The sequence below is a fragment of the Rhipicephalus microplus genome, chromosome 8 (assembly GCF_043290135.1).
Source record: "Rhipicephalus microplus isolate Deutch F79 chromosome 8, USDA_Rmic, whole genome shotgun sequence".
NCBI classification, from domain to species: Eukaryota; Metazoa; Arthropoda; class Arachnida; order Ixodida; family Ixodidae; genus Rhipicephalus; species Rhipicephalus microplus.
This window is the reverse complement of record NC_134707.1, coordinates 25,069,450-25,089,601: the sequence shown is the minus strand read 5'-3', so window position 1 is coordinate 25,089,601 and position 20,152 is coordinate 25,069,450. Positions and strand designations below refer to the sequence as shown.

The window sequence follows — 20,152 nt, the reverse complement described above, 5'->3', positions numbered from 1 at the left end:
AGTAAGACGTGCAATAGCATAGGTACTCATATTCCCTCGAATTGCTGCACACCGAAGCAAGAGTTTTTGCAACGTTTCCACTAACAGTTGTTTAAGAAGTGAAGGCGACTCATACGCTGCACACAGAAGCCACCACGCAAAGAGCTTCATCGTGGCCAATTGCACGTGCCGAGTTCCTCTGTGTGCAGCAAGGGAGGCAGCAATACGCTGGCATTGCGATCATCAACCAGTACACGCCTCACGTCAATATGCCTTGATTGATTGATCGATATGCGAGGTTTAACGTCCCAAAACCACCGTATGATTATGAGAGATGCCGTAGTGGAGGGCTCCGGAAATTTCGACAACCTGAGGTTGTTTAATAACTCTTTCGTTACCACGCATATTTAAATCGATCCCCGGTGATCGACGCTTTTCCCCCCATCAATTTCGGCATGTTAAATTTCTTCCTCGTGCACCCAGCACTTTTAAGTAGTTAGTTCAGCCACTCAACTTTTAGAAATTTTTGGAATTTGCCGACTTGGGCAACATAACAATTTTTTACAGACTTCTGCATGAACAAATGTGCATGTGTAGTTGGAAAAATGCACTAGATTGGCGAACTTGACAGAAGTGCATGCCCCTCGTGATTATGCTACAGTAACATCGAAGTTTTGCAATGAAAAGAAACTTTGCAAGGCATATATCGAACTGATGTGTTAATTTCCAATTTGACTGAGTTGAGCAGTAATAACAAACAGAAATCTATGCCAGCTAATCAATAGAGCACTGTTGCTAGAAGTCAGAGAACATTAATTCTACAAAAAAATATTTCCCAAGGTCCGCCACATGTATAAAGTGTGCAGGTGGCTTTCACAGCCAGTTTCCAGTTGCTTTGGTTTTGCTTGTATCGTTACTAACACACGGTCCTATCTGGTGTCACTAGTCGCTCTTATTACGTGGTTGTCACACGTGCATGGGTGCGCATCAGCGCAGCAAAACACATGCGCTGCTTGAAACTGTCTTGTGCCCCCACCTGAATTGAGTGAGAACGAGCTGAGATTTCGTGGATGTCAGCACCTCAGCTTCAAGTTTTATAAGGACGACGTTTTTTTTGTCAGCCTGAGACATCCGTAGCCGTTCATGGGTTCGTTTTGTTTACATCCTGAAGTTATCTCCTCCCCCCCAAGTGCATATAGCTTCTGACCTTTATGCATAACCTTATAGTTACTCAAGTTAAGTGCATGGTCCACACTTCGTTAGGGCGCGGTGTGGTGGCACTAGCTGCAGAGCTTTTAATGGAAAGAAGGCCCCCGGGAGCACATCTTGGCCCTGACTATGGAGCAGTGCGAAACATTTTAGAACTGCGCGTCATATTGTCCTTTTATTATTACGATATGCGCAAAGATCTAAAGGAATATGCTTGGATGCATATACAGTAGACTCGCGATAATTCAAACTCTGATAATTCGAACTTTCGGTTAATTCATACAAAATTCAAAATTTTGGTTGGCTCGCTATGCTTTCAATGTATTTAAAAGCCGCTTAATTCAAACTTCGTCATTCGGTTAATTCGTACTTTCTGCCTGTCCATACCGGAAAATTTCTGCTGATTTGCCGGCAATATTTGAAAATTTGCGTGCTTATGATTATCATAATAGTCTGATATTGAAAAATAAGCGCCTTAAAACTTCAAGGGAAAAGGTTTTGCCACACAATCATTTCTCAGCATTCCGCGCCGCGGTGGAAAAAAAAACGAAAAACAAAAACTGCCCGGTGGTTACGAAGCTGGCTCGCGGCTTATCTCTGCTTTTCCGGCGTGCCGGTGGCGCCGGCCGACTCCGAAGCACGTGACCTGCCCACAGAATGCGTACAGGTCTGCCCGTCTTTCTTACGTGCTGCGCATTTTTCGATCGACCATGTCACCGCGAGGAAAATATCGGACACTACCCCTAAAAGAGAAATTGGCCGCTATCCAAGAAGTCGACGCTGGGGTAAAGAAGACCGAAGTGGCACTGAAGTATGGAATAACCAAAAGTACTCTCACAACCATTCTGAAAGCCAAAGACAAGCTGCAGAATAACGCGAGCCGCTTCGCTCCCGATCGGAAAAGGCTTAGGGAAGCTGCGTACCCGGATCTCGAAAACGCCGTGCTTCTTTGGCTCAAGCGCGCACGGAGCTCCAATTTACCGATAAATGGGCCAATCCTACGAGAGAAAGCTGAAGAACTTTCCTTGCGCTTGGGAATTGAAGATTTCAAGTGCAGCGATGGCTGGATTTCTCGGTTCAAGAAACGCCACGGTCTCTCCTTCAAAACAGTGAGTGGTGAAGCAGCAGTGGTCGATGAAGCTGTTTCTTCTGACTGGCGGCAGACTAGACTTCAAAGCCTGCTGCTTGAATACTCCCCAGCTGATGTATATAATGCCGACGAAATGGGGCTGTTTTTTAAGTGCCTGCCCGATCAAACCTTGTGTCGCAAGGGAGAGCGTTGCACTGGCGGAAAGCTGAGCAAAGAACGGTTAACCGTAATGGTTTGCGCCAATATGGACGGAAGTCACAAGCCAGAACTCTTCGTTGTGGGCAAGTCAAAGCGTCCCAGGTGCTTTAAAGGCGTCCGAACGCTCCCAGTTGCATATGACGGAAACACGCGAGCTTGGATGACGCAAGCTTTGTTCGAGGGTTGGCTCCGCAAACTGGATGGGCAAATGAAGCGAGCGAAAAGGAAAATTTTGCTCATTGTTGATAACTGCCCTGCGCACGGCGACGTGGAGGGGCTGGAAGCAATTCGCCTTGAATTTCTGCCTCCTAACACTACAGCTGTCCTCCAGCCCCTGGATCAAGGGGTAATCAAATGCTTGAAGCTTAATTACCGGAAAACACTGCTAAAGAGAATGCTGATATGTATGGACAATTCCATGCCTTACAGTGTCACACTACTCTCATCGTTGGGCATGCTCGCCGACGCATGGAATGCTGTCACATCAGCAACAATAAGGAACTGCTTCGAGCATGCCTTCCGCATACCTGGCTGCAGCATTGCCACTTCATCTGACTGCTTGCAGACTGAGGGCGACGATGAAAGCCAAGTGCTGTCTGCTCTAAAAGCGCACAACATAGCTGCCGACCTCGACAGTTATGCAGCTACTGATGATAACCTGTGCGTGTGCAGGGAGGACACACTCGATGACTTGGTGGCAGAGGTGCTGCCAGCACAACACAGGAGTGAAAGTGAAGAAGAACCGGAAGTGAAAAATGTGACAACTGCACAGGCTTTCCAGTACATTGCTAAAGTGAGAAAATTTCTGACAACAACAGAAAACTCTCAGAATCAACTGGCAGCACTTACTGGCATCGAGAGCTTTGTGCTAAATGCGCATGTGGCAAATAAGCAGTTGACCATCCATGATTTTTTTAAAAGGTCTAGTCAGCAGTAGATAGTCAATAAACTTGTTGACCATACATGCACCGCTCTCTGTTTTTGTGTAGTTAGGATCTAGAGATGCTTAAAAGTGTGAATATAGATGTCTGATCATAATTTGTGCTGTCACCTTACCCAGAGTCGCATATATGAGAACTTCTGATAATTCAAACAGCCTGATAATTCAAACAAAATCCAGGGGTCCCTTCGAGTTTGAATTAATGAGAGTCGACTGTATTAGAACGCCAACCTATGCGGAGTGAGGTGGCTCAAGGAAAAAAGTGATGCTAGATGAAATGGCAAAATTCATTCAGCATCTCATCTATAGAGAGATCCTTCACGTCACGGGTATCTATCTATATTGAAATACGTAGAGACTCTTATTGCAAGGCAATGGAAATTTACTGAGAAGAGTGTACGTGTACACTTGTGCCTCACGAAAAACCATCCAATGCTTCACCGCACGGCATGAGCAATGAAGCAGCACCTCGGTTCCGATTTTATTTGTCTATGCGAAGGGAAACATTTTGTACATCAATCATTTTTATACTGTTCCTGGGTCATTTACCTATAAAATGTATATTCTGAATTTTCTTTGTTTTGAATATTTTTGCATATGTAGTGTTTTTTATTCCACTGTTTACCAGCTGGCGACTAAAAATTTGACACTTTTCACATTTTTATTCATTCTAAAATATTTGTTTGCTCTAAAACTTATACCTTTTGGAAAGAGTTAAGTATGCTGCAATGCGTGCTGGAGTACTTTTCAAATGGGCAAGAACAATCTTCACGCAACATGTGATAAACAACCATTTTCGCGTAGTAATGAAAGGGTTAAGGTGCACCCAAGTCTGAGCACACGGGCCTACAGCATTTTCGCCTCCACCAAAATGCAGCGGCTGCAGCCAGGATTCGATACCACGACCCGCGGGTCAGCAGCCGAGTACACCTTAGCCACTAGACCACAGCAATGATGAAAATTACCATGTACTAACTTAAGAAGTGCAATATGTCCCAGTATTCTAAAATTAAGCTCGTCATTTTCGGGTGCCCTTAAGCTCAGAAAAAGCCAGCATCTTAAGCCTTCCATGACGGGTAGCCTTGCAAAATCTTTTACCGCCCGAGAACCGAGCGACGAAAGGAAGCAAGCGCAACTCGACTGCTGGAAGGCCAGTCAGATGACGCGCATGGTTTTCATCATGGCGGAGGGCAACATGACAACATGCCGTATGTACTAAAGGCTGAGCATTTAAATAGGTTTACAGGGTCTGCAAAGACTACCATACCTGTTTGTCTAATACCTGCAGCAACATACCTGCAATTATCTATCGTGACAGTACCGCAAGCGTACCACTGCTAGGCGTCTGTCTGCCTGAATTACACTATCCTCGGCACATCCCTGATACTTAGTGTAAATCTGCTGCAAGCATCTTTAAGTTACGAAGTTTTTTTGTTTTTTTTTCAGATAAGCCTGCACTTGACAATACATTAGTACTGTAAAAAGATTTACTATTGTCACATTATCCAGCTATCTGTCATATTTTGTGAAAGCAAGAAAGTTAACACACACACACAGACAGACAGAAAGCAAAGATGAGGCTTAGTGAACGGCGCCGATGAATACTTAAATTGTTAAAGCAAGGCTTGCGTGAAAGACGCACCATCTGCTGAAGAAGGATTGCTTTAGATCAATTCTGGATTCCCGGGTCCAAACAACAGGGTACGAATTCAGCTGGACACCTTATTCTCGAGTGCCCTTCAAGCTCAGAAAAAGCCAGCATCTTGAGCATTCCATGCCAGACTATTTTGCAGACTCTTTCGTCGCTCGAGAACCGAACGACAAAAGGAAGCAAGGTTGGTCCAACAGACGGAAGGCCAGTCAGATGACGCGCATGGTTTTCATCATGGCCGAGGGCAACATGATCAAGATGACATATTCATTAAAAAACTAACCCTTAAAGAAGTGTATATTCATATTCTTTATAAAGCGAGGGTCTGGAACGTGCGGCCCACCGACCAGTCACTTGCGGCTCGCACGTAACTGTCTTTGTCTTAAATTTCTCTTACGACTTAGTGACTGGTGTAAAAATTACTAAATGGTGCTCGCATTGTTTTACAGCGAATGCTGGTATGAGAAACAGAACAAGGATGCCATAGTTGTACATCCCCGCCAATGTCCGTAGTCACTATTCCATTAAATGACAAGAGGGAAAAACGAAGTAAGGAAAAATATACATTTCACTCAACATTTTGTAACTGGAGCAATGCTATGAACATGAAAGTGAGGGTAGGAAAGAGACAGACAGGTGCCAAACTTCTGGAAAGTTCTTGTAGAAAAATACATTGGATGGAACGTGCTTCAAATGTGGATCTCTTCCGTGCCAGCCCTGTGTTCTGCCACTGAACCGTGCCAGTGCTCAAAACTCCCATGCACAAAAACCTTATACAGGCATTACATCGGGAAGGAACCGCATTAACATACGCAACATAAAGTATTAGAGGAGTAAAATAACAACCAGGCATCACAGAACGAGATTTGTGTAACCAGGCGTCACATAATACAAATCGCATTATGAGCAGGTCATTTAACACTTCCAACCTATTACAAAGGGCTCAGACATTTTTCATTGCCATCAGCCACCGAATTGATTAATGGTGTAGCGGGTACCTTGAAAGCACACTCAATTAGTAGCCCCCAGAGAGCTTCCATTGAGTTCTATAAATGGCAATCTTCCAACTTTTTGCTACGACAGTTCCGTGTTACCTGCGCAGGCCTGGCGTTTTTCTTGCCTGTTGATTAATAAAGCGTTGTGCTGGTAAGCTACAAAGAAATGACTGGTTTTAAGCACTTATGTTGTGAAACACCCCAAGCGGTCACCTTGTGTTGAAACAAGTGCAAAACCCAAAGTCTATACTTTAAGATCGGCATCCAGATTCTGATAACCCGATGTTAAACCCCATTTAAAAGTTACTTATTCCACCTCTCTAATATGTGGGAATGGGAAAGAACATTTTATGGCAACATTAAGTAAACTTTTGATCAAACTCTCCCCCACCCCCGCTTATTCACTGTCCCCCTTTTCGCTTTAGCGGGAATAAGTTTGGCGACTGTGGTGCAGCAGTGTATGTGCAATTAAGAACCCCCTCTGTAATAGCTACCATATCTGTATAATACAATAAAATTATTGGCTTTTTGCAGCTATAACACCACATAGTGTGTGCAAATTTTATGAAACAAGTGTGAGCAATAAAATTCCAATTCCACTATCAAACTTAGTAGAACTGGGGCCTCTTCTTTCCCCGCATCAAACCACTTAACACACTCCAATACTTTCGCTTATGCAAATCTTCTGTAAGCATTTCTGTTTAATTCATGAGGGTTTTTACAAATAGTTCACACTTCAAGATATATTTCTACTACAAACATTTACTATTTGTATTGCATTATACTGTTACTAGACGCTTGACACAATACGCATGTAGCCATTCGGAAAATGGTCAAATTTGGTGAAAACAAGAAAGTGAGAAGGTTAATCATACACACAGACACATAAGCACACAAAGCAAAGAAAAAGAGCTTAGTGTCCAATGACAATTATTAAAATTGCTATATAGGGCTTACAACTGGCTGAAAAATTGGTATAGGCCAAGTTCAGGTCCCTGCATTGAAACAGTGCTTAAATTTACTTCTGAATGTCCCTGCCTCATTTTACTGTTTTTTTGCAATTCAGTGAATTGAATACGTACTAACATGCTAATTAGTCACCGTATTTTCTGCTTGAATTTATCAAGGTTCTTCTTTCCAGGTGCCCTTTAAGCTCAGAAAAAGCCAGCATCTTAAGCCATCCATGCCGGGTAGCCTCGCAGAGTCTTTCGCTGCCCGAGAACCGAGCAACGAAAGGAAGCAAGTGCAACTCGACTGCTCGAAGGCCAATCAGATGACGCGCATGGTTTTCATCACGGCTGAGGGCAACATGACCAAAATGACATATGCACTAAAGGATTAACATTGTAAAAAGTGTACACTGTCTGCAAAGACTACCATATCTGTTCGTATAATACTTAAAACAAAATATTTCCGGTACTGCATTAGGAGTTACAAAGCTTAGTGCTACAGTCGAAACCTGCGATAATGAAGTCTCCAGGGAACAATATTTTCACTTCCACGAAATATTTTCAAAGTAACAGCGAACACCCATGGAATTCTATACATCTTGTATCGTGACTACGAAACATATTTTCACCGCTGTTTCGCATTAGGAATTTTCTAAACGTGAGAGCTGATGCAGTAACACCTGCTTGTTATCTGTTGACTTGTGATCATGGACCATGTAGCCCAATCCAAATACGCATAGAGTTACGGTAATTAACTTTTCAGCCTTAGCGCACCCGTTGCTGCCGCACGTGGTCACGTGCGTGTTTGGTGCGACGTCAACTTTGAGTTGAAATAGTAGTTCGATTTAACTGCCCACAAAGATGTCGCCTCAAACCAAAACGCGAAAGTTCATCACACTGGAAGATGAGGCTTTAATCAACACTAAGTTGAAGTGGAAAAGGGCAGGAAAAAAAAAAAAAATGGACATCGCTGATGAATTTGCCATAGCGTGAAGCTCACTGTCTACGATTAACGAGAACAAGGCCTTTATTCTCAGGGCGCCTGAAACAAAACTGTGACAGCAGCGGCTATCCTGGATGTGGACAAGACTGTGTTCTACGCGGCAATAGACCACTTCTTAGAACGGGAGTCAAGAGCTACGATTGCTGCAAGGAAAGGGTTGGCAAAGTAGGCTTATTAAATTTTGGCAATAAAATGTGTTTCTAGTCAATTCCCTCTTTTTCTATGCCGCATTCTCGCACCAGCATTATCCCCGCAAGAGCGAAATTTTCTTTCTCCATACTTTTGTTCATGGAAACCAGTTGCAAACATTATTTTCTTTTTTACAAAGGTTTTTTTTTACAAATATGTAGCCCAGGCTTGACAATACATTTGTTCTGCAAAATTATTTACTACTTGCATCGCATTATACAGAAACTAGTCATATTTGGTGAAAGCAAGAGGGTTAAAAGGCCAACACGCACACACACACAGGCACACACAAGGAAAAAATGAAGAAGTTTAGTGACCAACGACAAGTTATGAAATTGTTAACGTAGGGCCAGCATGAAAGATACAACATCTGTTAAGAAGAATTGGCACACACGAAGAAAAAAAAGAAGAGGTTTAGTGACCAACGACAAGTTATGAAATTGTTAACGTAGGGCCAGCATGAAAGATACAACATCTGTTGAAGAATTGGTTTAGATCAACTTTCGATCCCTGCACCCAAACAGGAGGGTCCGACTTTAGCTAGACCTGTAATTATCAGGTGCCCTTTAACTCTTTCAGTACGGCGCCATAGGCCATCAGACACGGGTGTCCGATGACTTCAAATCTCCCGCAAAAAATAAAAGCAGCGCTTTACAGACAAGTTGCGCCATCTTGCATACTCTTTGAAAACTCCTCTTACAGTTCCAGCTTGGTTTGTTTACATTTCGCGCCGCGCCGTGCCGCTGAAGACGACACTTGAACCGAAAGTGGTTTCGAGTTGCGTGCGAGAATGGCGTCCCGTCAGCGTCGCGCTCCTCGAAAGCAGACTCCTGCAGCAAGTATTTCGGTCGCTTCTCATGCCGATTTTTCTGACCTAAGCAGTAGTGATGGCTCAAGCAACGATGCGGGATCGTCAGATTTTAGCTCGGACGACGACACTCCTGCTGCGCAGGGGCCTCAAGCTTCGACAAGCGCTTGCAGGTGAGATTCGTTTTCGACTTCGCGCTGTGTATATATAAAAAACGCACTTCATACTTGACGACAGTGCTATTGTTTGTTTCTTTAGGGCCTCAACAACATATGGCCGGGATACTTTGCCGAACTCATCGCGGCGTGTGAAGTTTTTGCCAACGAGAGAACCAGGTGCCTATGTTGGAGCAGTGATGCGGGGCGACGCGCGTCGGTTCTGTAGAGCGCTGGATTTTTTTCTTTTGTTTTTCACGACCGAAGTGATCAAGACGGTGTGCGAGAACACAAATAAGTACGCCTGGATGCACATATTGGAGAAACAAACCTATTCTCGGCGTGACGGCTCCTGGGAGGAAGTCACTCCATTGGAGATGCTGCGACTAATTGGACTCATCATCTACATGGGCCTTGTTGAAGTACCGCGACTGCACTTATATTGGCGGACCACAGGAACATTCAGTGGCCTGCTGCCACCAAATATTATGCGACGAGACCGATTTTTCGCGCTGCTTGCCTTTCCGAGTGTAGGGGACCCAGAAGACGCAGCGGCGGCAGCATCTGATGGAAAGACATGGAGGGTGTCGTGGCTGCTGAGGCACATAAATCAGCAATCAGTAAATTTCTTCCAGCCACAGCGCGACCTCTCCGTTGATGAACGTATGGTCAAATCTAAAGCCCGATCAGGAATCAGGCAATACATTCGGGACAAGGTGACTAAATTTGGCTATAAACTCTGGGTACTGGCAGATTCGAAAACCGGATACACACTTCAATTCTTCGTGTACACTGGTAAGCGTGAGGCACCGGGGCCTCATGGCTTAGCCTTTGACGTAGTGAACAGGCTTTGTACACAGTACCTTGATCAGGGATACAAAATTTATATGGATAATTTTTACACATCAGGGAAACTTTTTGAACATCTGCTTCAGCGCAAGACACTTGCATGCGGGACAACTCGCAAGGACCGTCGCTGCTTTCCAGCTGAATTGAAAGACACTGCATGGGAAAAACGGGCACAGCGTGGAGACATTCGATGGATTCGGAAGGGTAGCATCCTCAACATGCAGTGGAAAGACCGCCGGGCTGTGAACTTGATGAGTACAATGCACACGGCAAACCAGCATGTGCCGGCCAAAAGAAGAGAGCGAAGGGGGAGCCAGTGGGCTCTGAAAGTAATCAAAAAGCCGCTCCTTGTCCACGAATACAATGCTGGGATGTTAGGTGTGGACAAATCGGACCAAATCATTGGCACTTGCAACGTCCTCAGAAAATGTGTGCGATGGTGGAAAACTCTCTTTTTTCACTGTGTTGACATCGCGTGCGTGAACAGCTTCATTCTCTTTCAAGAGCACCGAAAAAACAACCCAGAAGTCCCAGAACTTTCCAGGAGCATTTATTTTGATCAATTGGCCTTTAGAGAAGAACTAATTCATCAGATATTTGATTATGACGAAGTCGCGCAAGGACACGCCCCCATTTCACCCCCCTTCGCACCATTGGACCCTCTTCGGCACCAACCAAAAAGACTGGATAAAAGAAGAAACTGTAAGATTTGCTATGAGAAAACAAAAACACAAAACAGAACAAGTGTCTATTGCTCCACCTGCAAAGTTTATCTTTGTTTCGTGCCCTCGCGCGACTGCTTTGCCGAGTGGCACAGCCGTCAAGGCCTCTAGATTTACGGGCATCCAAAAATGCAGTACTTAGAGCACCGCATTGATATATATACTAACCGATAGCTGATAGAATAGGGAACAATTTGTATATTTCAGAATTTCAAAAATAATTTTCTGGTTAAGCATACTCGCTCACTTTTTTGTGTTTGTACTTTTTTTGTGCATGTTTGTCTGTAATTGACAAATAAACTTTCAATTACTATAAACCTCACAGCACTGTCCTTTCATAGTTGGAAAGCCAAATGAAAAAGCTACAATTTGATATATAGCAATGCTAAAAGCTAGCAGTTGTTCAAGAGAAAAAAATTTTTTTCTAAAAGCACTGAAAATCTGCCATTTTTTCTCCGTAACGAAAGAGTTAAGAGCAGAAAACGCCAGCATTATAAGTTTTCAGCACTAGACTTCTTTGCAGAGTATTTCGTCGCCTGAGAACAGAGTGATTGAAAGGAGGCAAGGGGATGTTATGACTGCCAGAAAGCCAGTCAGATGACCTGCATTGTTTAAATCAAGGCTGAGGGCTACGCACCAACACTGCATGTCTCCTAGTGTTCATAGTTTTTAACTATTTTTTTTTTTAAGAATCATGAACAACCCACAAGCTCGAGTTAATGCCTTTCTGACTCTCATAAATATCGCACAACAGTTCAGCACACTGCTATCCCAAGTGTGTTAACTTACAGACCATTCACCAAGAGTTTCTGAATATAAGTACTACATCTTATTTGTTGTTATGGTTTGGGGTGTATTTTGGTTGGTAATAACTACCAACACAAGCAAATACAGGTCAGTTGTCAGTCAAAGTGGTAGATATAAATAGCTTGCCATTTCAGCGTTGAAAGAGGTGCTCCTCGTAGCTCAGTGACTAATGCCTTGCACTCACAAGCAAGAGGTCGGACGTTCGATTCAGCGCGCCGGAGTCTTTTTCTGGACTATTTTTCTTTCTTGCGTTTTCATGTATATAGATACGTAGATATACAATGAATGGCGCTGACGTTGGCAGCAAAATCTAGCCAAGAGTGTCCATATAATTGCTGTCGCAATAAAAGTCGGCATCGATAAATGTCAATAAAAGTCAGTGCGAGGCCACCTCGCCGAGTCCTTCATCCTTCGAGAAACGAAGGACGCAAAGAAGCAAGGATGACTGCATAGTCTGAAGGCCAGTCAGATGAAGTGCATGGTTTTCATCACGGCCAAAGGAAGTGCACCGATACAGAGCAACTGCTTAATGCAGTGTGACCCATTGACTGCAAACACCAGGTCAAGTAGAGGATTCTAGCTTAAAGACTAGCTTTCAGAAACGTCCACAAGTTATCCACTATTGCATGAAAAATTAGCAGTAATATAAAACCTACAACACCAATCTAGAGGTAGTGAATGATATTAAAGCTCAAGTAATGCAGTTTAAGGTAATCAGCAGAAGCAAATTGATCATCAACACGAATCACTAACAGTCCGAATACGAAACTGCCAAAGTGAGGTTTGTCAGTCTACAACAGTTAATTGTGAGAGTACTCCTACAGCCTGTCCGTAGCAGCCATGTATCCCATTAAATTCAGTTGACAGCCAGCAATAAACAACTTAACAGTTTACCAACGACAAAGACTGCTACTTTCAATGCCTCACAGTTCATCGTCTTGAACCCCAGAACTCAAAGCACTCATGATATTTCAGCTACAGAGAAAAATCATAGACCACATCTCGTACATCCTAGTAACATTTAAGCAGAGACACCTACTCAAACAGCTACCATGCCAAAAACATAAGACAAGCAGAGCCACTAAGTTTCCAAGGCTGAAGTTGTGCATGTGTAGTGTCCATCCAGCAACAACCTATCAGCACAGACTCCATGGACGCTGCATCTATTGAGGCAGAAATGAGGTGGTGGAAAGTGCAGTGCAGTGACAGCCACAACCGTTCGTCTATATAGTCTAACCCCTTTACGAGAGACACTGATATACGAGACAAATTGGTGTAAAAGACCCCAGTGTGCCAGCAGTAAAATACGGGTTGATAAGAAAATGCATGTGTGGTATCCTGCTTACCAGGCACACTTCATATACAAAGCGAGAATTGCTGCCCGGAGCATGCCTCTTATAAAGGGGGCTCAAGTGTAGCTGTATTGGTCCACCTCTTTTGCTATGTTACTAGAAATGAAAACACGATCCATTCTCTGACTGTCTGTTCATGGCAGTGTTTGGCCTATAAAAAAGAGGACACACAACAGTGCTGCAAGTCACTTCAGTTTGATAGAAAGGCCGGAGAGATTAGGTGTATGCCGTATGCAACAAGCATTCATATTTAGAGCACAGCTCTTAGATGCCCGTTCCTGCATTGATCGTCAGTATGCTTCATACGTTGTAACAGAGAGAACGAGCCCAGTGAAATATAAAAAGCAGTGCGGAGAGTATGGCAAATGAGCGAGGACGAAAGCATATACATGATTTGACTGATATGTGGGGTTTAATGTCCCAAAACCACCATATGAATGTGAGAGACGCCGTAGTAGAGGGCTCCGGAAATTTCGACCACTTGGGGCTCTTTAACCTACACCCAAATCTGAGCACACGGGCCTACAACATTTCCGCCTCTATCGGAAATGCAGCCGCCGCGAAAGCATATACAGTCCCGAGTTTTGGTTCCCACCAGACGGAACGCTTTATACAAAAACAGCCAACCGGACAACAATTTCATTCGTCCTGCACTATTCATTTCGAAACTTGCGCGAGATGAGCTTAAGGAGGTAAACTTGTCAGTGCCCAGTGAGCTCAGAAAAAGCCAGCATCTTGAGCTTTCCGCGCTGGACCACCTCGCCAAGTCTTTCATCACCCGAGAACCGAGCAATGCAAGGAAGCCAGAATGGTCTTGCAGTCAGAAAGCCAGTCAGATGACGCGCATGGTTTTCATCACGGCCGAGGGCAATCTGAAATGCAGCTTGATGCTGTGACGTGTGCTGCAATTGTGGCTTTACCTCAATACAGAGTTTTCACAGCAGGTACCAATTGCTCTACATGCCAGTTTCAAATGGTAACCTTGAATGAAAGGGACACCAAAGATAAAAACTATTTTCTTAGGTGACAACCAAAGAAAAGATTTCAGCTCCCACACACCCCTGCCTGTCATTTTGACAAAGAATTTGTGTAAGTGCTTCACCCCACAGTGCTTATAAATTATAAGTGCAGAGTGCATTAGAGGTCCAGGTTCTCATCCATCCATGACTTCATGTGGAATGATCACAGGCCATGAGGAGGTTAGCAATGCTCAAATCTGAGTAAAAATAAATGAAGTAGGTCTAAAGTAATCATTAATTGAAATAGCCAAGTAATCGTAGCTAAAACTTAAAAACATTTTGGAAACATGCAACTGCCTCCGGTGCCACACAAGAGAAAGCGCCACCATCTCACGAGCAAGTAAATGCCCCTCCCCTTGCGCTCGCTGCAGACGATGCATATCTCAACTGCCGTAAGAAACCAGAAGCAGATAAAGAGCATTGCTATGTAGCGTACATGTCGCACAGCTTGCGAATCTCCCGAAGATTCTACTCGGGTCAAGAAAACCGTGCACATTTAACTCAAACGTTGGTGCCAATGACACTTTGGCAAACGAGGCAGTGTGAACTCTACGAGCGGATATCGCTGGGTGACCTTGCTTAGCAATTTGTCCGCTCAAACTAGAGTCACTGTATATGCTCCTTAGGGGAGCAGAGTTGCACATAGATTCACCATCTTGCCTGGTTAGAAGCCATAATTACGCGGCGAAGCCGCACTCTGTTTTTGCAGGCAACTTGCTTAAGCCTATCGCCGATGAACGAAGCCTGTCACAGATCACTAGTCGACGTGCCTAGCGTGTCAACGACCGGCGAAGAAAGATTAAACCCCTGCTTTAGGGACTGTGCCACAGGAGTTCAAGAGCATTTGTTAGTCAGTTCCGTTATCAAAGGCGCGTAGTGCCGAATAACATACACTAAGGCTGCCGCATGGTCAAGTGGCATCAGCCATAGAAAATAAGCAACAGCTCATAAACACCGATATAAGTCCTCCGAATTTAAGGAGCACCCCACTAAGCCTACAGCATTGATTATTTGAGCAAGTTTTTCGAAAATGGTGCCGAATCCACGCAAATACCTTGCTAACGAAGCTTAAGGACATAAATCTATACAGAAAACAAAAGTACCAGTTGGCAGCTAACGAGTTACAGAGCGCACGAATGTCACTTGATAGATGTCAGGTGTAGGGCGGCTGCTTTTGGCAGTGCGACCAGTGCACCAGCTTCTCCGCATTGCATGGTCCGCATAGCATGGTTGGTAGCAGCGTTCGAAAATAAGTGCACTACTCTGCTGCCTAAAGGCAGCATATACCGTGACTCTAGCTCAAACTATTCAACAGCTACACCAAAAAAATGTTCCGTCAAAATGTGTGGCAGACAGGGCTGTCTGGTGGCATCAAAGGGCCCCGCCGCAACGGTCTAGTGGCTAAGGTACTCGGCTGCTGACCAGCAGGTCGCGGGATCGAATCCCGGCTGAGGCGGCTGCTTTTCCGATTGAGGCGAGTATGCTGTAAATCCGTAAGCTCAGATTTAGAGACACATTAAGGAATCACAGGTGGTCAAAATTTCCAGAGCCCTCTACTACGCGTCTCTCATAATCATATGGTGGTTTTGGGACGTCAAACCCCACATATCAAATCTGGTAGCATCAGAGGACACCAAAATGCCATACCACGCGACTATACATTGCATTCCAATTGGTAGATCTGCGAGCAGCACATGACTTCCTATACTTTCACTGTGGTCATTGACTCGGTATAATGGACAAGGCATGGCCACACTAAATGCAGAAACAGGTGCCCCAGAGAAACGAATTGCAAACCTTGCAGCAGTCTTGTGTGGCAAAGTGTTTTTTTTTTTTTTGTGCTACCGCCATCCTCCTCACACTCCATGTTCTTGTTCATATTTTGTTGTGCTTCTTCACTCTATTAAAACTAGCACTGTCGCCCTTCAGAAGAATGGGTGCCTAAAAGCTTTACTGTAAAACCTTACACTCTTTACATATCTCATGTCCAAAAAACTGTAATCGGACTTCGACTTTCCTGAAAATTCTGCGCATGCTACTTCCCACCTGCAACACCGTGTGTGTGCCATTCGCAAGCTGGAAATACAGACTGCGCTGACAACAAGGCGTTCCATGCAACACTCACTTTGCAATAAGCTTGAAGTCCGCCCTGTTTTCACGGCCAACTTCAATGGCCTGATTGCACTCCGCGATGCATTTTTGGTAGTCTTTCTGCTCGAAATAAACAGCTGTAAAAAAAGGGAGAAACAGATTACATGTTTGCTACACTAGTCAACAAAATGATGCACTGTCTCAAGCAAAGGAATTAGATGCGCAGGTTTTTTTTCCAGCAGTTTGCAGAGCTGGCATGTACGGGATGACAAAACATTTCTGGGGTACACAGGCTGTGGATGATGTGATTTTTTTTTTTAGGAAAGCACTATAATGCAGCGGTTAGGCTGCAATAACGAGAGGTTTGCTTTGCACGAAGCAGAAAAACAAAAACGACTAAGTTTCAGTAGAGACTGCTCGACAAACATGAACATGTTCCAGTATTTAAACTAACGTCTTTTCATTAAATGAAGGGGAAGCCTTATGTACAGCCCAGAAAAGATACTTGTACACATCAAAGTGCCCTTCATAATTTTGCATTGCTTAGCAAATGCTGATAAGATATTTTAATTTGATATTACAGTCAACACACCTACCGACATCAACACTAACTTAGCACTCTGGCTAGTTGTGATGTCGTAAATACTAAAACAAAAAATGGCAGCTCGCACGTCGTTTTCTAGATCGTCTGCTCATGCTGTGTAGTCAGCGGTCACTGACATCCAGCACCTCTGTGAAGCAAGCTAACGGAGTCTGGAATAGTGTACGTGCAAGCAAATACAAGATATACGCTTATCAGAGGGCAAAGGAATTGTTTGATTCAGACTTGGTAGTCATGGCCCCAATATTTTGCCCTGTGAAGTTTTGCGCCAGTGAAAAGGCGAACAATAGGCGCAAGTTATATGATTCACGTTGGATCCGGCGCTGAAACAAGCGTAGGTAGGCTTTGTGCGCAGCGGCTGAGGTGGAAATTGGACGCCAACCAAAAGAGTTTGCTTTGTTCCTTGCACTTCACTTCGGATGCAGGCAACATGTAGTTGCTGACAGACTTCGGATTGTCAAAGAATAATCCGTGCCTTAAATGTCATGCCAACCCAACATTGCGCCCCCCCCTGCCACGACAGTTACCATACATGCAGCACGAGGATGCGCCGGGAAAACTTACGCGTGCGCTTACTACCACCGCCTGGTGGCGCTGCTTATACCATGTTCAGGCGTCAGGGTACAGTAGGAACTGAAACTAGCTTTTGAAAGCAAGCTGTAATTTGTCAGGGAAGACTCACGCATACTGATACATTTTCTGCGCTCCTGGGGGCATGGCCTATCATTTGACATGATAAGCGAAATATTTCGTATCAGTGCCCCTTGAAAGGAACAAGACACCCACTAATTCTGTATGGAGGCCAAATTTTGAACATGTAAACTGTCAATGATGAATGATGCTAAATGGGTATTTCTAAGAAAATTTTTTTCAAACATTAATGCTTAAAGGGCCAGTAAACAGGCTCAGACTTTTTTTTTTACACCCCCAAACAAGCTCGGAAATTCGTAGATTAGATCGCAGCGGTTACGTTTTCTGAATATTACAGGGCTGTGCGCGGTGCAGAGCCTCTATTTCGAAAAACTAATCCCGCGCATCTTTCCTACGCCTGACCGCCCGCCTTGCACGCGCAGTGACGTCAACTCGGCGATCGGCGACGTAGCACGCAGCTTGCCGAAGCAGCTCGCCAATCGGTCTAAATCAGGTGTGAAAAAACAGTAGCAAGGTCAATGTCAGTTCTTGTTCCCACCCACAACAACGAAACTGCCCTTTGTTTCTTGGCTCTGCTGTGAAAGAACCAGCCTCGCAGTTGTCGCATGCATGTGTACACTCCTCGCTCAACTACAGCGCCTGTGCGCACTTACGAACGTACAGCGCCCTTGACATGAGCAGCACGGGCAAAAAGCGTTGCTCTGTCATCGGCTGCAAATCGAGCGACTGGGCAGCGGAGAAGCATCGGCACCGGGTGCCTCACGATGGGGCCCTGCGCACTGCATGGCTGAAGCGAATCGGCCATCCAGCAACGTACGTTGGGGACCAGATCGTTTGTGGTCGACACTTCGCACCCGACGCTTACACGAGTGACCCACGGCTGGTGCGGGAAACGGTCAACAAACAACCACGCTTCGCAGCAAGCGGAAGTGCGTTGCGACTGATCGAGCTCGCCGATGACGTCAATCGCTGACGTGGTGTCACGTTGCCGAAACGGGTGAAGTCACGATGATGGGCTACGCCTTCCCCCTCATGGAGGGGAGAAGGGGGGCGAGGCCGCGCGAAAATTTGAAACCAGCTCAGACTGATGTTGTACCCCCTGTAACTTCCTTAATATAGCATGTATTTACGAAATTCTTGCGACAGCATGTTCGCAAATAAATGCTGCACATATAACTCTTTTTAAAAATTTTTTGACCTCAGGGCTGTTTACTGGCCCTTCAAGTAACAGTAATGTTAATGGGAGTTTAATCAATTGAATTTACAAAATCATTGCACAGTATGCCATGCAAAGAATCCAGATTAATGTTCATCTTTGGGGTCTTTTGATACCAGTTCATGGGTGTCCATGCCTGTGCGAATAGTGAATTTTAAATTCGATGCAAATAGCGATTCTGGTCTAATAGTTTAGAATGGTATTCAAATAATACATATCACATATTATAAAGAAAAATGGGCATGTTTGTCATGACCCAACTAACCTGACAACATCTTAAAAATTGAAGCAAGACCTGTGCATGCTTATGAATTAAAACACCTGGTACACAAAGTACTTGGCACAGCAACTGCTGCCTGACTACTCGAGCAAGTGTGGATTACAAATAGACACTGGGAAAAATGTCGAATCCTAATGGTGAGGGTCAGAGCCGAGTCGTCTCACGAGAGGGTCAGCAGATTGAGAGCACGAGCCACTGCGTGAAGCGGGAAAGGTTGCTCTGTGAGAATCAGCAGAGTGAAGTGGAACACAGTGTGACACACTTCCTTTAACATGTTTTCTTTATTTGGGGCGCCGCCAGTAGCCACGTGGTGGGGTGGTAATGGCGAACAACATGGATGGCCCCAACGTTACTAGAACATTGGACGGCATAGCAAATTGTGCGACACAGCTTTCGCCGCTTGATAGCAAGAGCCTTAAGTTAGAAAGCTCCATCCAGTTCCTGCAGGAGTGTTTTCTCAAATAATGACAGCAACGCTAAACCTGCCATGCAACAACATCTATTTGACGAAATCGGACAGCAAAAAAAGACTAACAACGCATAAGGTATTCTGGGCAACTTGGCACCTGAAAGATAGAACTTCCGCTTTGCTCCAACAATTCAGACTGTGTTCAAATTGCATATGAGGCCGTGTTGCTCCAGGCCAGAGTCGAGTACATGCTCATACAGACCGTCGACTGCTCCAACTCGGCCACTGGAATTTGTGGGAACCACGCCCACCACCTATCCAGAGATAGCGCCACGCGTTGCGCAGTAGCGGTGTGCCTGCGTGCTGCCCGCATAGAGATGTGCTTTGGCTGCCATGACGAACAGATGCTGTCAGCCGCGCTGGCCGACTGCTGCTGCCCGAAATCATGGTCGCCGCGAAACTGCCTGGTGTCCCCGAACCGACCCTGGCATCTGCCGGGTTTAGTTCGAAAGTTGTTTTTGTTTCTTTTGAGGTGAAGCTCAGTCGTCCCTGCTTTACCTACGCATGGGAAGCAGCAAGCCCGATACCCTCAAATTGTACAATAAATTTCCTACAGTGACTGCACTCACCAGACGCTGGAAGGCAAACCATGCGACATCTGCCTCTTTAGCTGGATAAAACTTGACAGTTTGAAAAAAAACCCATACATTGAACCGCAGTGCAGTAGCCAATGGCCTCTGTGACTAAACAAATAGTCCCGCTGACGCACTTGGAGTCTGCAAAGGCAGGGTAACTGGCTGATAACGTTGGCCTTGATTACGCGCCCATTGGTGCAGCTAGCAACCATCCTTCTTTGAGAAGGAAATGTGGAATTCTGAAGTTGTTTCCCTTTATAGGCTTTTTTTTTTTTCTAGTAGAAAGGTTTTGGTTTCCTAGATGGCAAGCCGTGAGAACAGCTATCTCCTGAAAATAGAAAATTGTGGTTTAT

General features: G+C 44.8%; 1 protein-coding gene across 1 annotated transcript in view; it reads right to left on the bottom strand.

The window, feature by feature from the left end:
• The window catches only part of Stip1 (Stress-induced phosphoprotein 1), a 36,406-nt gene that overhangs the window by 13,083 nt on the left and 3,171 nt on the right, over positions 1–20,152 (bottom strand). Inside the window, exon 3 of the mRNA XM_037416437.2 lies at positions 16,042–16,144. Within this exon, the coding sequence (XP_037272334.2) occupies positions 16,042–16,144 (103 nt within the window). The remainder of the gene's footprint in view (positions 1–16,041; positions 16,145–20,152) is intronic.